A 17,921-nucleotide genomic window follows, 5' to 3' on the forward strand; every position below is an offset into this window, starting at 1 on the left:
CTCAGAAGCTGAACCCAGCCAGGGTTATTTGAACCGGTCCTGGATTGCCATTTGGTGACTTGGACTCTGAACTATGATGGGACCTTTATTTAATTAGACTGATACTTTGGAGACTTGAGTTTAATCCTGTATAACATTGTAATTATGCATTGCACATCGATGTTATTGGTAGTTATATGTAAGCTGAGTTAACTTCCCCTAGCATCATAATGTGCATTAACCCAGAAGGTTTGACACCTGCCAAGTGATACCACACTGTAGTTCTGTCATGTTTAGAACCATGAAATAAAATGATGCCTTCTCCTGGTCCATGACTAATAAAGTGGCTCTAACTATAATGGGACTGACTGTTAAATCACCCACTTTTCTAATGAGGAACAGGTGTCCATAGAGTGTCTGTCCACTCAGACCTACTTTGACCTACTCTTGTGATGCCTTTAATCCTTTAAATCTTCTCTAACTATAGGCTTGCACATATTATTTGATGAAAATTAATTAAATGCTACATTATACACACAGAAGTGTCACTTATGGGGCTACAGGGTGATGCAGAAAGAGCGATCAGGGTGGTTGCCCCAATATTTAACAAGAGTTACACGCCACGCCAAAAAAATGATGTTTTTAAATCAGTGTGTTTGTGTGCATGTGTGTGTAGGGGATTCACTTGACCTGTGTGCTCTGAAAGCCCTGATGGCAGCAAAAGCGAAGCGAAGAAAGCAAGGAACACTGATGGTGGCAGAATGCCCACTCCAACGCTAAATAGTTAAATAGTTGAGTAAAAGTTATTACTTCTACTGGAATTTAAAATAATTTAATTGCTTCCTTGATTACAGTATTATTAAATTAATGAGCTTAACATGATTATCCTTCACACTCATTGACCTAAAGGAAGCACCATAGCTGAATGCTTGAGCAACACTTCTTAGTTTATGACAGACTCAAATATGATTAGACATATTTTGACAATTCAGTTTCAAACAATTATTTTTCATGATTTAAAAAAAAACCCTGAAAAGTATAAATAGATATATGATGATGACTTTGAATAAGAAGACTGTTTTATAATAAGAATTCTAAGATGACAAAGACAGGCGTTTTGGCTTTCATTAATTCTGTAACAATAAATATGCATTTTAGTTGCATTAGTTTGGCATTGGTGTCTAACTTATTAAAAATGAATTAAGAAAAACTTTGTTACTGGCCTCACAATCGGAGTGGAGGTAAAGTTTGAATTTGGATCAAATCCCTGATTCTGGTGACAGTGAGGTGGAGGGAGGTGCAGTGGGCTGAATAAAATAAACACAGAAACAGCTTTGCTCTGGGGTCATTGTGCATAGGAGGCTGGAGAACAGAGGAGGAGGAACAGTAGGCCCCCAAAACATCTGTCTGAACTGGAATGAGCAACAGAAAATGTTCAACTGCACAGTGAGTAGGGAAGACTTCAGCAAACTCTAATAATGCTCCCTATAGCTTAAAATGAATTTTTGCGGTTTTTGACTCACTCTTGCTCCAGATAGTATTTAATCTGGATGATTTATTTATTGTTATTTTGTGTGAGTTTTTAACAAATTTATTTTGGACTTTCACAAAAAACAAAACAAAACAAAACACCTCACTATTGAAATTAAGCATGCAATGTGAGACTGGAGCAGGTAAAAAGTTTCTCTTTATACTTTATAAAATTCTCACCCCACTGTCTACGTCTCGGAACGAGCCTTTACTCCTAACGACGATCAACACCATCTTTATCATCATCATCTGCCTCGATAATCACCTGCTATCACGTGCACGTGTGCTCGCGAGCCCAATTATCCCGCGTCTCGTTCAGCTGCGCGTGGAGCGGCTCCACTAATGATCCACTTTGATGCGTTCAAACACGCAGATATTGTTTTAATCTACAAATGAGATATTAATGTGGTCACTGTACGTGTCATGAACAAGATCAATTATTTGTGCACGCATTTGTCCGTTGGACCGGGTTTTATTGTCAAGTGTCGGAACTATGAGCGGGGTCATTAGCCAGCGGCTACAGTCACTGCGCCTGCGGGCTCTCCTGCTACCATGTCGGGGGCAGACGGAGAGTCGGACGAGGCAGTTTTCGCTCAGCTGCAGCACCATGGCGACCTTTTCTTCGACACAGTAGGAATTTCATTGACAGTTTTCCGGCCGTTATGTAGTAAACTGTAGAGAAAAAAAATTGTAAAGGTAAAGGGCCCAAAAGTTTGGGATAACGGAGCGCAGGCCAAAGTGACGCGTGTGTATAAAATTATTTTAAAAGTGGGTAACTCGTAAAAAAAAAGTGGGTTAAAAAAAAAAAAATCCTAAAATATACATTTTTCTAACGTGAAATTATTAATTCTCAAAAACTGTCTTTTTTGCCAGGGTTCTTCCGGTCCTGAGGATGTTTTTGAGGAGGACAGCTACTCTCCTTCCTCCTTCTCCTCCACGTCCTCCGTCCCGCCTGTGAAGTCGGTGTGCACCTCCTGTAACAAGGACATAGTGGACCGCTACCTACTCAAGGTGACACCGATGATGGAACACAATTTACACGTGTTTTGGATTTCCTGCAAATTCTGGTCCACTGCAACCACGTTATACATGTTATTCAGCAGCGTATTTGCTTTAGACCATCACTTTTATTATCTTAGTTTTGTAATTGTAGTCCAGTAAGGACGCAATTTCTAATAGTCAATTTCTGCTCATCTGTCACGTGTATAGTCAGATTGTAAAGTTGTAAACATGTAATCTCAAACTAAGGTGGCTCACACTGTGTAGGAGAGATCTGGGACTGTGTTCATGGAGCTACACGGATCTATACATATATGACTAAAAAGTCTTAGTATTTGCCGTAAAAGCTACAAATAATCAATTTGTACAGCTACATGTGCGTCCCGCCATCAACAAAATTGTGGGCATGTTTCGTTGCTATATGGGGCTTTGCCACTAGTCGGCGCTAGGACACAATTTATTTATTTCTTAGGCCCAACGTCTGGTTTTGAGTGAGGGAGATTACAGCTACTTTAAAACTGTAAAAGACTGGCCAATTCACTTGATCAAAATTGTCACTAATTTTAAATTGCCTTTTTACTTGGAATGCATTTATAACCTGATTCTTACATCATCCGTGCTGCATCTGTAGCGCAAACAAGTTTTCCATAACTTTAATTTCATCTTATATATTATCTGTAGCCTTTATTTAATTACCGTGATATTAATTTTGATGATGAGAGATTCATTAAGTCGAGCAACAGTGTCTTTCTGTGTTTCTGTAAGCGTAGAGTTTTGTTTTAAATCCAACCTGCACTGTGGTGAACTATTGAAGTAAGTTGAATGTCACTCTAATTGTCCTGGTGAATTTTAAAATGGTGTATTTTATGTCCACACCAGGTGAATGATCTATGTTGGCACGTTCGCTGCCTCTCCTGCACCGTTTGTAAGACGTCATTGGGCCGACACGTGAGCTGCTACATCAAAGAGAAACAGGTGTTTTGCAAACTCGACTATTTCAGGTGAGTCAGGTGTTTTAGGGATTTTAAATCTAGCTTTCATTCAGCTGAGAGAATAAAATACTGATTTCATGGATTATTGATTAATTTGGGTATTTTAGTAACTGTTTTATTCTCACACATTAAACTTGTCTTATTAAATTGGATAAATTACACACTGACTGAATCTGAACATTTAAAGTTTGGTTCACAATCTCACATTGCCAAATGCTGTGAGTATTTTTGCTTGAATTGCTTTGTTTTCACATCCTTGATGTATTCTGCTTGAAATATTAAGTTATTGAAATGTACATTGGAAGTAAAAAATGTATCTAAATTTTTTTAAAAGCTATAACATTTAATGGAAAATATAAGAAGTTTAATCTTAATGTAAGAAATTTTATTTTTAGATTCTAATCTGCACTGTGGATTTAATGACTGTAGTATGAATAATAAAGCACATTCATAAATTGATGCACTGTATTTATAAAACAAGTGGTGCTTTGGGTGATTATCTTGGTTGGCACCAATGGAACATCCTTTAGCTGGACCTGAGAATTGGCACGTTGAAGTAATTTTAGACCAGACTCGGCTTTGATTAGTAGCAGCTGGTCAGAAGGCTCACAGTTTGTCTGCTGTGTGCCTCAGGAGATACGGCACCAGATGTACTCGCTGTGGCCGGAACATCAACTCCAGCGACTGGGTGCGTCGGGTCCGAGGCAGCACCTTCCACTTGGCCTGCTTCTCCTGCTCATCATGTAAACGGCAGCTGTCCACCGGGGAGGAATGTGGACTTCTGGAGAACAGGGTCTTCTGTCGGCCTCACTATGAAATGGTGGTGGAAAATATCAAACGTGCCAAGAAAAATGGTGAGCCTGTTGAATCATGATCTATTTGAAATATTAATGGTTAAGGGGCTCGTGCATGTATTTGGGGTCTGTAATAAGTAATTTATGGTAAAGTTTATCTTCTGGAAGATTCAAAGATGATTCTTAAACAGTTAAAAACTACAATGGCAAAAATGTATCTTGGCATTCGCACCACAATGGTTAAAATCATACATAAAACAGAAAATGTCCTGGCCTTTACTGGTGCAAAATAAAAGCGTAAGACCATCTGCAGGTAATTAGCCTGAGAATTGTTTTTTCATTATTTTTGTTTTAAGAGGACTCAAACGATGGGGAAGATATGGGGGATAAGGAGGAGGCCAGCACAACAGCCAGACCTGCTAAAAGGGCCAGAACCAGCTTCACCGTCGACCAGTTACAGGTACTGTACTATGCAGTAAAAGGATAATTGTTTGTTTAATGGATATGTGGCTGGAGCTACGGTGTCAGCCTGAAGATCAGATCATTGGGTTGGTTTAGTGACCAAATCAGTCAAGTATTCTGGTGTAACTGATATATGGGGGAAAATATGGTTTCTGGAACCGTGTAGCTCTTCACTGATGTCAGACATGTTTCACTGCATCTGGATGAGTTGCCCTCTAAAGGCTACTCAACCAGTCTTAGAAATAAATATTCTTTAGTAGTTGGCTACTCTAAGATACAAATGGGAACACCGTGACACTCCCACAGATCTAATCGAGTCCAACCTGGGACACAAATATGTTTGAACAGGTCAAACTGACGTCTCTGCTTTGTTCTAGCACAGTATTATTGGACTAATATGTGCAAGCCTGTTTCCCTCTGTCCAGGTGATGCAAACTCAGTTTGCTAAAGACAGCAATCCTGATGCTCAGACTCTTCAGAGACTGTCAGATCGGACTGGTCTAAGCCGCAGGGTCATTCAGGTACAGCAGCTTTTCTGGGCTGACTCCTGAGCTGCAGAAATATTTAGACTTGCTTTTTTCTTATCTCTTCATAAGAGGAAAGAATTGGACATGTGATCAAAGTATTGTTAATTTAGTGAAACTTATTGTTTTGGTCAGAACTAAACACATCTGACAGAATGTTTTTGAGTTAAACGCATTAAAGTTTAAATGTTTAGAAAGAATGGAATGTATTTTGATGTCGACGGTCATAATTGGAAATATAAACTGCACCTGAAATACATCAAAAACAGTGGTTATTTGGTTAATTCTTTAAATGTCGGATTTCATTGTAAAATATCAAAAATGTTTGAATGCAGATCTGAAAAAATTACTGTAGCCATGTGGTTAATGAAGAAAACCTCAGTCACCAGGTTAATCTGCTGATTCCATGCCACTAAATGCCATAAGATTTAGCTGACAGCTGACCTTTGACATGTTGGATCTTATCTGAGCAGTGAAACATTGAACTTCTCAGGAGCTGTAACCAGAAAATACCACTTCCATTCTCCATCCAGGTTTGGTTTCAGAACTGCCGAGCTCGTCAAAAAAAACACATTGGTCCAAATCCTGCCTCCAACTCGGTGATGACATCACTCGCTCCCAGCCCACTGACGCCACCGATAATGGAGGATCTACAATACGCAACTTATATTTCCCCAGATGGACCACTGCTCACTACACTGACTTACATGGATGGTAAAGGTTTAATGTGGCCTCTCCTAGTTGGTTCTCATATGCAGCTATCTCTATAGAGATTTGTCTTGCTGATGGATCAAATCTTTCATTAATTCTGTTGATCTGTATTCTATTTAAATGTGCTCAGGCAGTTTTACAGCTCCACAAGCTTAACCTTTTTTCATTAGACATTTAGACCCTGCGTCCTTACATAATTTTATACTTTAATATACTTTTACTTAAATTTATACTTTAATAAAGAACATTAAGCTTTAAATTCTTTCAGAAATTTTAAGGAATTAAAACCAATGTTCTTCCTCCCTCCTGTAGTGCAAAACCCAGACCCACTTCTGCTGCAGCCGCTGGTTTCCCATCCACTGACGCAGCTAAATCTCAGCTGAGCACCAGTCATCCACCAGTACCTGCTGGGATGGAGACGGTAAACCACAGCTGGATTTAAAATAAAATGACTTAAAAAAGGAAGGTAAAGGATATCTAGTAGTTTTTAGGGGGAGCCAAAAATGTATTCACAAGTGGAAATGCACAGAACTATGTGGATGAGAATTCTTTTGTTAACTGATGAATTTATGTATTTCATTTATTTGCAGGAATTTAGCTGAGGGATTTAGCTAGAACGTGAATGTACAATTTATATTTTTTTCCCCCAGATATTTACATTTCATATATATGGAAATGTTTAAGGACAAAACATGGACTTCTTGGAAGTCCTTGGCCTTGTTATGACATTAAAATCAGCCTAAGTTACTGTTTAAAAACATTACTCAAACTGTTTTTCTTCTTTCAGTGCCCATCTTTTGTCCTCGAGATGACCTTTAATTTAGAATGAAAGTCTACTTTAATATAACAACATGATGTGTATGTTTCCTTTGATTGTTAATGTGAAGTGACTGATGCCATGTATAAACTGCATGCTGCAAAATGATGCCTGCCAACCTGTTGCTTCTTTCCTGCTGACATTTCTGGGTTCAATAAAAATGGTTTAATTTGTGATTGTCATGACACAACCTAATCTAATTAGAGTTGTTCTGATTACCGTAGAGGATCTGTTAAAAACCTGACACTAATCTGAGTTATCAGATCGAATTTGGCATTTAAACATATTACTTGCACGGCTGAGAAACACGTCTGCACATCACAGCATGTGTGATATACTTCAGTCTAGATGACATGATGTGAGGTAATGTGTAGCTGCTCTAATTTGGTTGAAATCTAACGGAAGCATTTTCAGCTTGAAGCTCCCAATTGCCATATGTCTGATGTCAGTCCGTTGCAATTTGCAGAAATCTTTTATTTTATTTTTCATTTACATGCAAATTTCAAATTGAACTGAATCTCGTCTGCACGTCTGCACATTTGGGATGACGCACGGAACAAAGCTTAAATCAGATCAGTGTTTTAAAATGGCCTTTCTATATTAAAGTCCAATGACCAGTTTTGGTCCTAAATGAATAACAAGGTCAAAATGTACTACATACTCACAAGAGAAAAGTTCTGGAGGGCAGTCTTGACTTGGGACAACAATAACACTTGATGTTGGTATTTTCTGAAAACGGGTATAAATATTTCTAAAGCACAATTATTAACATTATTACTGGAAGAAATGCATTTTCTTGTGACAAACATGAAAAGATATAGATGAAAGAATTTTATTCCCACGGTTGCATTTTCTTTACCAAGCTCATCTGTCAATAAGAACAAGATAAACACAATAAAAAACAAGATATTATTAGAATGTTAGACACCCACATCTGGTCGATTATGCGACACAACAATTTCACAAAAGCGCAGATTTGCCGTCATTTAGATCTGGGGAAAAAAAACAGAATCGTCTGAATAACTCTCACAACTGAATAGTTAAATGCTGAATAATTTACAGTTCGCGCTTTTACGTTATTGACTCGTTTTTAATAGACGCAATTGCAAAGATTTATTTTGAAAAGACGGTGCCCGGAAGTTACGCGTGTCGCGTGGCATACGGGGCAGGAGAGAAGGAGCCTTCCACCGACGATAGCACACTGTAAACATTACCGACCTGGGTGACTGGTTCCAGCCCTTGGGATGGAATTATAAGGTAAACTTGGTAGTCAATATACCTACATCTTTTGTCTTTTTGGTATTGTCATATGTGCCCTTCTAAATTAGTAAAGATCTCTGGTTCTAGCCTCTGATCTCAGACCTGATGCTTACAGGAAGCGGTTTTGGTTATGCTAAACATCGGCTAATTTCTTTGGCTTTTTTAATACACTTTATTGGATATCTCATCACTAATGTGTTCTGTAGGAGTGACTTGTATATTCTTTTGGAACGTATTAGCGCAAACATTCATCTTTTCAACGAGCTTCCCAAACACCCAGTGTTTTGTTGCTAGCACTTTAGCGTACCAAATTCTTTTTACATTTAATACATTAAATCGTGGCCCAAAATAACGTTTTCTATATTTGGTTCTTTCGCGCTTTTCGCATACATTGACAAAGTTCCTTTGAACCTAAACCATGCCTTTATCACTTAAAACTGCGATACTCTACTAAACTAGCTAACTTCCTAGCCGGATCTGTCTATCTGCTGGACACCACAACAAATACATGAAGTTATGCTGTGGATGCTGTTTAAAACAACTTTAACTTAAAAATAGCATGTTTGAAAATGTTATCTTGACAGCGCTCCTTTATACAGTTATTTACTGTGTGTTTTCATATTGCTTCATAACCATATTGTCTTACCGACAGCTGACCCACAGTAGAACATTTAGTAGACAATGGTGAGAATATTATAATTTGTAGAAGGAAAGTGGGTCTGAAAGTGCAGCTTTTTTCTTTCATTTCCCCGTGTAACTGAACACCTGAGCAACAAACTGCAGAAGTATTCAGGAATTGGGAAGTTAAGAACTCACAAAAATGAAATTATCTATTTAGATAATTTCCCAACGTTTTATTGCCATTTTTGTTCTTGTTGTATTCTGCTTTAAATTTAAAAGTAACATATCAGCCAGTAAAATTAATTTTCAGTTTACGTGAAATACACAGCTGAAATCAAAGTAGACTGGGCAATTAACGGCTATAAATGTTTTTTTTTTGTTATGCACTGTGGTTGCCTACAGTGAACAACTGTCTCAGCTGTAGTTTAGTTTGATAGACAGACTGACTGACAGTAGTATAACATGTTCTGTTTTCTTTGCAGATTAACATCAAAGTGTGGGACCCAACATTGTTGATCAGTGTATGGAAGCAAAGCCAATGCGCAGGTAAGGTTTAATCTGTTAGAAATATTTAGATGATGCTTCAGAAACCACCTGTGGCACTTAAAAAGCCTTTAATTGCTGATGATTTGCTGTTACCCACAATGCGCCCTCAGTTTAATACTAATCATCACAATCTCTACCACACACATACTTGGGTTATTATAAAAGAACAAGAACAGTATTCTTACTCCTGCTGTAGAACTCAATTGCTTTGATCTGTTTATATGCTTTGGTGTCTGACTGTAACAAATAATGCAGGAAACAGCATGAAACGTTACTCAATCCTTCCAGACGATTTTAAAAATAACCTGTTCTTGACATGCAACGCACTTGTTGACCTGCTCACATTTCCAGGCAACTTGGACAAGGCGTAGGCGTAATTGTATCAGCATGAGCTTTAAAATTAGCTTGCAATAAAACGGCAGCAGAGAGTGTACTGGACAGCAGCCATACTTGAGTGAGAATATGTGAAGATAAATTGCTGATTTCCAAGAGCTCTTTTTCAGTGGCTTTACATTAATGTTTATTATCATTATTCATTAACACTCATTATTTGCATCATAACTACTTATAACCTAAAGATATACATTTAACACAACAGTAAATTTTGCTTATGCTGATATTCCAATTCTGTCAGTCTCGGTTCACCTTTAAGCACTACTGGTAGCACTGGTTTGGAATAGTTTCCATTTTAATGTGTAGTCTTTTTTATTCACTTTTGAGGGTCGGAAAACTACAATAATAACCTGGCAACTTGTACATTTTTAAATGTTCAATAATGTTAACAAAGGGCAATAGTTATGTTGAAGACAAAACGATGTCAAATTTGAGCGATTTTTAGATATTTGTGCCATCACAGATAGTTTTATAGTCAAATGTTCTCAAATTTGTAATTGCTTTATCAGACTGAGTGAAAGTTTTGAATAGATCTTTAGACTTGGATAATGATGAAAGTACTTAATTCACCGCATTTGTTCCTAAAATTGCTCATTCGGGATCAGCCAGTTACCTGTTAGATTGATGTTTAGGGCCACCAGTGCACGCCAAGACACCACTGGAATGGACATCACCAGCCGCTGTACTCTGGGGGACCCTAATAAGCTCCCTGAAGGGGTCCCCCAGCCAGCACGCATGCCCTACATCTCAGACAAGCACCCACGGCAGACCCTAGAGGTGATCAACCTGCTGAGGAAACACCGGGAGCTCTGTGATGTGGTGCTGGTGGTGGGTGCCAAGAAGATTTACGCTCACCGTGTAATCCTGTCGGCCTGCAGCCCCTACTTCAGGTACCCAGAGGCAGTATTTCTCTCCTAGCCACTCAGTTGGTGTAATAATGATGACGATAAGAGTGTTATTTTTAATGTCCCGTTCAGGGCGATGTTCACTGGCGAGCTGGCAGAGAGCAGGCAGACAGAAGTGGTTATCCGTGATATTGATGAGCGAGCCATGGAGCTGCTTATTGACTTTGCTTACACGTCACAGGTAACCCAATTTATTACACGCAAGAAAAAAATGCCTAAACTAAAAAAAAAATACAAAACAAATGGAAGAGGTGGCTTTGTGTAATGACAGGCAGGCATTGTGCACTTGGTAAATGAATATTAAATGTTACTTAATTTCATCATTGATCACCATTTAATCTGAGGAAAACACGTAAAAAAAAGTTGTCTAAAACAGAGGCCAAACATTTACTACTCATCACAACACAGCAGTGGTGGTTCCAATAACAATAGGGACCAATTCTGAGAAGGCAGTTAAGGATAATTGCTGATGATCAATAGGAAGGATGGCAGAGTAAGAGTGACTAGCATTATAAATACTATAAGGTCAAAAGTGTCTCCCCCACGCCCAGGTGACTGTTGAGGAGGGAAACGTCCAGACGTTACTTCCTGCCGCTTGCCTTCTCCAGCTGGCTGAGATTCAAGAGGCCTGCTGTGAATTCCTGAAGAGGCAGCTTGATCCTTCCAACTGTCTGGGAATCAGGGCCTTTGCAGACACACACTCATGTCGCGAGCTGCTCCGCATCGCTGATAAGTTCACCCAACACAACTTCCAGGAGGTAAAAAAGTTTTATTCCAGAAAGGTTTCTCATTAAGTCCTAATGGCTTAAAAATTGGTTGGTCTTTTCAGTTTTTTGTGTTGGATATGTGATTTTGAACTTTGCAGTGAATCAATCTGGCAAACGGACAAGTCACATCCTTACTTAAACAATTCCACACTTTCTTTACAAGATACAACAATTCCCCTTGAAATTTCCTAATAGTAGTACTCTTGGTTTTAGAAAATTCAACTGAACTTCTGTTAGTTTTCCAGAGATGCTTCATTTCTTATTGTTCTCTAGTTCTAGATTACATGGTGGCAATCCCAGAGTTTTATATGGTGCTGATTTACTGAATGCTGTCATTAGTGGTCATTGGTGGTAATTAGCATTATGAATGGGGTGGATCATCCTGGTCATCGTCTGATTCTTTCTTCTCTGGTCAAAACATGAACAATACTGTCTTCAAATAAGTGTCCCTTGTCTTTGAGTCGTAATTGGACAGCTGAATCCTGTCCTGAGGAGCTGTCTCCTGTGTTGGGCCATGTGTCCGTGCAGGGGCTGTTTAGTCTCACGAATAAACAGCTCAGTAGATTCTTCTCTGCGCCGGACAGAATAAACCAAGTTACTCTTTTTATGGTGTTTTGCCCTGAGGGTGGACCAGTCTCTGTCTGAGGGTGTTTCCAGGTTTAAAATGAACAGGGAGGTTGTTGAAAATCCTGGGCTAAAGGAAGTCCAATCAATTTTTCTTAAGCCAAAAATTCAACATAACATAACAAACATTCATCGACATCCCTAATAACTTTGTAATTAATTGTGCCTTTATGATGTAATATTAAAAAAAAATAATAAAGTGACTCATGCAAGGTAGCCATCTTTAATCCCAGTAGCATTAGACATACCGGTAAGTGTTCCCCTGCTGACACACTGCTCTGATGTCATAGGTCATGGAAAGTGAAGAATTCATGCTGCTGCCTGCCAATCAGTTGATCGATATAATTTCCAGCGATGAGCTCAATGTTCGGAGTGAGGAGCAGGTTTTTAACGCCGTGATGGCCTGGGTCAAGTACAGCATCCAGGAACGCCGACCACAGCTTCCCCAGGTTACTGCTCACCGTTCACCGCTTCCGTCGCCGGTTCTGTTTCATGATTGATTTAAGAAAGATACCTGTTTTGGGGTGTAACGTGTTGCATGTGATCTGTAGGTGCTGCAACATGTTCGCTTGCCACTCCTCAGTCCCAAGTTCCTGGTGGGAACCGTTGGGTCGGACCCCCTCATTAAAAGTGACGAGGAATGCAGGTGGGTTTAGAAGTTTTTGGTTTTCCCAAAGTCAAACCATGTAAAAGAAAATGGCAACAGCCTCTCAAATGTAACGTCAATGCTGTTTTTCAGAGACTTGGTTGATGAAGCGAAGAACTACCTGTTGCTGCCACAAGAAAGGCCGTTGATGCAGGGGCCCCGAACCAGGCCCAGGAAACCAATCCGCTGCGGAGAGGTCCTGTTTGCAGGTCGGCGTGACACAAAACCTTCCTGTGTGTCAGATCTAAAATCTGAATCTAAAATTTGAGACAATCTTCGTGATGGTCTCCTCTCTGGTGACGCCCCCCCTCTTGGGTCTTTGTCTCGTAGTTGGCGGTTGGTGCAGCGGTGACGCCATTTCCAGTGTAGAACGTTACGATCCGCAGACCAACGAATGGCGAATGGTGGCATCAATGAGTAAGCGGAGATGCGGAGTGGGTGTCAGTGTCCTCGATGACTTGCTGTACGCAGTGGGAGGTCATGACGGGTCATCGTACCTCAACTCTGTGGAGAGGTGAACAGTTTTCGTTCTGTTTTTCTGCCTCCATGTTTCTAAGCTAAAACTATTTCTCCACCTCCCATTTTTCCCATTTCAGATATGACCCTAAAACCAATCAGTGGAGCAGCGACGTGGCCCCCACCAGTACCTGCCGTACAAGTGTGGGAGTGGCTGTGCTTGGTGGCTACCTGTACGCCGTAGGAGGGCAGGACGGGGTTTCGTGCCTCAACATTGTAGAAAGGTATCAGTCAGAATGTCTGGATCCACTCTTGCACCATTTCCCTGTGTTGCATCGCCTACTGAATAATTGAGCCAGTAACATCAGAATCATTTTTATTGGCCAAGAGAGTTCAAACATAGGGGGGGGGGGTTGCTATGGACACCAATAGCCAACAGCCACATATGTTTCGCTGTTTAACTGCAGTTTACCTGCTAATGGTCTTGCGTCAGGGATTGACGTTGAAGGAGTTTTGCTCAGTCGGTGTCTGAAAGAAACCCTCCATCACCCTCATGCATGAGATTTATTTGTTATCCCAAAAGAAATTAAACCAACTCTTCCAAACCTGAGGGTGAAATATCTCTTCCAGTTCTTTAAAGAGTTCACCCACATGGCCCGCTTTGTGGACCAAATGTGTTTCCCACTCCTACTGATGGTCGTAATACGACGGCATTCTTCTTCTTTTAGATATGACCCCAAGGAGAACAAATGGACTCGTGTGGCCTCCATGAGCACCAGGAGGTTGGGTGTAGCTGTGGCTGTGCTGGGCGGCTTCTTGTACGCTGTAGGAGGCTCTGATGGAACGTCGCCTTTAAATACAGGTATAGTGCTGTAACACAGCGGTGACACACTCCTTGAAGACGTATCACAAGTTCAGAAATCACACACTCTCTTTAGTATTTAAGTGTTTCTTTTATTTTTCAAAATTCGACAGTTCAGAGCTACTCAGTGAATTGTCTCATGTATATCTATTAATATGTAAGTCCCTCCTTCACAATCCATCTGTACTTCATCTAAATTCTGAAGCTTCACTGTTATTAAGCTTTTGACCGATGTCTGTAACCTGTTTTAACAGTGCTTTTTATGGTGATACGGATATTTGCTCATTACGATCTCAATAAAACAAGTTTCTGTTATTCAAGAAAGAGCTCTGCATTGTCAGATCAATACCTGCTTTCTTGTCTCCAAAACACCTGGAAATTCCAAGCTGTATATCTTTTTACCTTCCATCCCAGTTTGGAAAGTGGCTAATGGCTAAAAGTGAAAGATTCCTGGTCCCGCATCCTGTGGTCCCCAAATTCATATCAGTTGGGAGTAGTACCTCATATTTGCCACAGTTCCATGAGGTGTAACATGGTCAAAATGTTCAGTCAACCGTTCTGTAAATAATATTGACACTCCTTTTTTCTTTTTTCTTACTTTAGTGGAACGTTACAACCCTCAAGAGAACCGCTGGCACACGGTGTCACCGATGGGAACGAGGAGGAAGCACCTTGGCTGCGCGGTCTATCAGGACATGATTTATTCTGTCGGAGGCAGAGACGACACCACCGAGCTGAGCAGCGCAGAGCGCTACAACCCCAGGACCAACCAGTGGTCTCCTGTGGTGGCTATGACCTCCAGGCGGAGTGGGGTGAGTGTGTTGTCGTCATGGTGACTGCTTAAGGGTCTTTGCTAATAAGTCGATGTGCTGGAGTAGTTATTCTAAAGCTTTGCTGTTTTTCTGTGAAGATTAGGATATCATCTTCCAATTACCTGAGAGTGTCAGATTTATTTTTCTCTTTGTGTGTGTGTGTGTGTGTGTGTGTGTGTGTGTGTGTATGTAGGTGGGCTTAGCTGTGGTGAATGGTCAGCTGATGGCGGTGGGAGGTTTTGATGGAACAACATATCTGAAAACTATAGAAGTCTATGACCCTGATGCCAACACATGGAGGTAAAATGGCGATGATCAGTATTTAATGACATCATCTTTTATCTATAAATTAGTGAAGGTTCTGTGATGGAAAAGTAGAACTTTCCAGTGGATCACAGCCGTAGCGATCCGTGATTTCTGTTAAGCAAAACTACAGCATACTGTTGATATTCCAGTTCTGATTTCTATACATTTTTAAGATATATCAGTTGTCCCCACTTTTGATTTTCCTTCTTCATGTTCCCAGGTTGTACGGAGGGATGAACTATCGGCGATTGGGTGGAGGAGTGGGCGTCATTAAAATGACTCACTGTGAATCCCACATATGGTAACACTGCCACCGCAGCCTTGACGCAAACATTCACGCATACACACGTGTGCTCAAACACTTCTCATCGTGCTGCGATGGATGCCTCATTTCACAACCCTTGTGCCTCCAAGAGACGCTTGTATGCACGTAAGGATGGCTTTTAAAATGTGGCCCAGGGGATGGAAAAGGAAAAAAGAAAAGAGACACATTTTCAGTTTCCCACCGTTGGCTCCGAGGTAGGTTACTGGATTTCTCCATGGATGGAGTGTGCCAACAGCAGAACCACAAAGTTCCCAGGTTGGAGAGGACGCTCGTTCCTTTTCCTGGTGTTTGCTTCCAGGCCTGACGGGTCGGGACTGAATCGGCCTGTGTGATGGATGGATGGATGGATGGATGGATGGATGGATGATCTTTTTCTCAGAACTTCTAGAGGTTAGGAAGAGGAGTCAACTGTGAAAGCTTCTGTTAGACTAGCACACCAGCCCCCAGATTCACAGACTCATTCCTGGAGATACATGAATGCATATTGACTATTCTGTTCTCTTTCACCTTTGATCTTGGTGTAAAAGCAACTATGTCTATTACATTTGTGGGCCTCATGTGTAACGTTAGATAGTACAAATTCTTACTGAGGCATCCACGGAAAAGAAATCTAAGTTATTTCCAGTGATAGAAGAGGAGTATAGCATTAAAACAACAGTAAGTGGGTTCTCTGCAACATCCACCCAGTCATCCCATCATTAGGCTACATTGCTGCACTTTAAAGGAGGCTACTGTGGCTTTCTGTTACCTTAGAGAACTTTTAGCTTTTATGCAAGGTAGCATTACATGCCTGCAGCACAGCAGTCAGTGGGAATTCTTTCTTTCCATTCACTGAGAACTGTGTTCTGGTTTAGTAGAGTGTAGGAGTCACTTCTAGTGAAATCAAAGCCACAGCAGCGTTCAATGCCCTTTCTGAGACTTTCTTTGTCCAGTTTTGGCCACTCAACCCTTGCAAAAACCATTTCGGTTCACTAAAGTGGATTTCCTGGTGAATTTGTCTCATACATGCAGCACTGAGCATTTGGGAACATTTGAGAGGGCAGTTACATTTAAGTTGGAGCATGTACGTATGTGGTTCGGTTTATGTAACAAGACGATTTGAGACCATCTGTCGATGCTTAATTTTTTAAAAGCACCTTTTCCTCCACTTCATGTTTCTGATGATTTTGGTGTGGTGTGAGTAATTTGTGTGCGTGCTCTGTGATCCACTGTGGACCTGTCTAGCATGTGTTCCTGCCTCATCCGCTGACTGCTGGGGTAGGTCCCACCACCCTTGTCACCCCCATTGGAAATATGTGGTGGTGAACAAAGAATAAAAGGTCAGCTTTTGTCCCCACATCAACACTAAAATATTTTGTTCAGGTTAATCACTTCCTGTAAGCCCTCTGAGGAAACACTAGACGGGCAGACGTCTCATCGCTCAACTTTTAATGTACAACTCAGTTGGTCATATGCCTCAAAGCGAGGAATGAAACCAGTGATTGACCACTGTCAACTGTACCTAAACTCATGAAACACGTGTTGAATTCTGTTATATATGCATTAAAAAAATAGCATTATGATTACTGAATTTTACCAAACCTATGAATGTTTCAGTGCTTCCTAGAGCAGTGTAACGACGCCCCCTGCTGGACGAAAGTTGTATAATAGCCATGAGTTCCATAATCCAGTCCAGTGACCGATAATCAGATTTGATCTCAGGTCAGAGTAAAACATACAGAGACAGTGTGGAAGGGTGTAATTGGGGCAGATAACTCATCTAAATTTATTGCACTGTGATAATTAAAAAAAAAAAAAAAGTGGCATTAAACTTCCCAGATGTTTAGAGTAAAGAAGTACAAGTCAACAAAATGTTCATGTCACATCTGCTAAATTGTATGTCACACACAGACCACTTCAGCTCTGCACTTTAAATTGTGAGATGAACACATGCATTTGTGTGTCGGTCTTATGTATGCATTACTTCAGCAAACAGGTGCACGTCTGTTGACGTACAGTCAGTGGTATTGTGATGTTGAGCTTTAGCAACACTGTTTTGTAACAACAAATCAGACATTTCATGCAAGTTTCATTTTGACATTGAATATTTTTGAATAAATCTCCCACAAGACTGTGGTAAAAGCCTCCCATGGGGGTCGAGCGTTTGACCGAGTACATGAGCCCACTGAATGAGCGTCTCCCAACAAGATGAAGGTTGCTTCTCACTGCCACACAATCACAAAAGAACTCCACTTGAAGATTTCACATGTCACTGGTTACGGTCCTGCAGAGTAATTAACTGTTAATTAACTGTTTGTACAGAAATGGCAGCTGTACACATCTCAATTTTAAAGGATATACTGTTGATGTGGCTGAAAGCTGCAGAAAAAGACCTCACCAGCTCCTCTCTTCTGTTGTGACGTGGCCAGAAGGGTTATGTATCGTTTAAAACACCATCTGGAAGTGTTCGCCAAATCATTCCTCTGTAATGGACAAGAAGAAATGTGGCCTCTTTAGTTCACGGTAGTCATGAACATGGGCGCGACGTCTACAATCTTGTGTCTACTGGCAGCTGATAGAGATCTTATATGAGCAAACATGGACCACTTAA

General features: G+C 40.5%; 2 protein-coding genes across 3 annotated transcripts; both read left to right on the plus strand.

The window, feature by feature from the left end:
- The first annotated feature begins 1,352 nt into the window (after window positions 1–1,352).
- Window positions 1,353–7,003, plus strand: LOC101075548 (LIM/homeobox protein Lhx8-like). 2 transcript variants are annotated; one of them, XM_011616383.2, is made up of 9 exons: window positions 1,784–2,139; window positions 2,383–2,520; window positions 3,388–3,509; window positions 4,134–4,354; window positions 4,651–4,754; window positions 5,182–5,277; window positions 5,814–5,994; window positions 6,304–6,412; window positions 6,779–7,003. In XM_011616383.2, the coding sequence occupies exons 1-8, from the start codon at window positions 2,062–2,064 to the stop codon at window positions 6,372–6,374; spliced, it is 1,011 nt and encodes a 336-aa protein (XP_011614685.1). In that variant the 5' UTR covers window positions 1,784–2,061; the 3' UTR covers window positions 6,375–6,412; window positions 6,779–7,003. The 2 variants fall into 2 exon arrangements, with proteins under 2 accessions (XP_011614686.1, XP_011614685.1); XM_011616384.2 differs by lacking the exons at window positions 1,784–2,139; window positions 6,779–7,003 and adding an exon at window positions 1,353–1,425 and having other exon boundaries at window positions 6,304–6,772.
- Window positions 7,004–7,924: 921 nt separating this feature from the next.
- On the plus strand, window positions 7,925–17,474 carry klhl20 (kelch-like family member 20). Its single transcript, XM_003975531.3, has 14 exons — window positions 7,925–8,065; window positions 9,172–9,235; window positions 10,261–10,518; window positions 10,606–10,714; window positions 11,085–11,291; window positions 12,215–12,373; window positions 12,476–12,570; window positions 12,664–12,779; window positions 12,901–13,084; window positions 13,167–13,310; window positions 13,755–13,888; window positions 14,492–14,700; window positions 14,894–15,000; window positions 15,227–17,474. Exons 2-14 carry the CDS (start codon window positions 9,213–9,215, stop codon window positions 15,309–15,311), a joined length of 1,830 nt encoding a protein of 609 aa, XP_003975580.1. The 5' UTR covers window positions 7,925–8,065; window positions 9,172–9,212; the 3' UTR covers window positions 15,312–17,474.
- The last annotated feature ends 447 nt before the right edge of the window (window positions 17,475–17,921 follow it).

The sequence above is a fragment of the Takifugu rubripes genome, chromosome 22 (genome assembly GCF_901000725.2).
Source record: "Takifugu rubripes chromosome 22, fTakRub1.2, whole genome shotgun sequence".
NCBI lineage: Eukaryota > Metazoa > Chordata > Actinopteri > Tetraodontiformes > Tetraodontidae > Takifugu > Takifugu rubripes.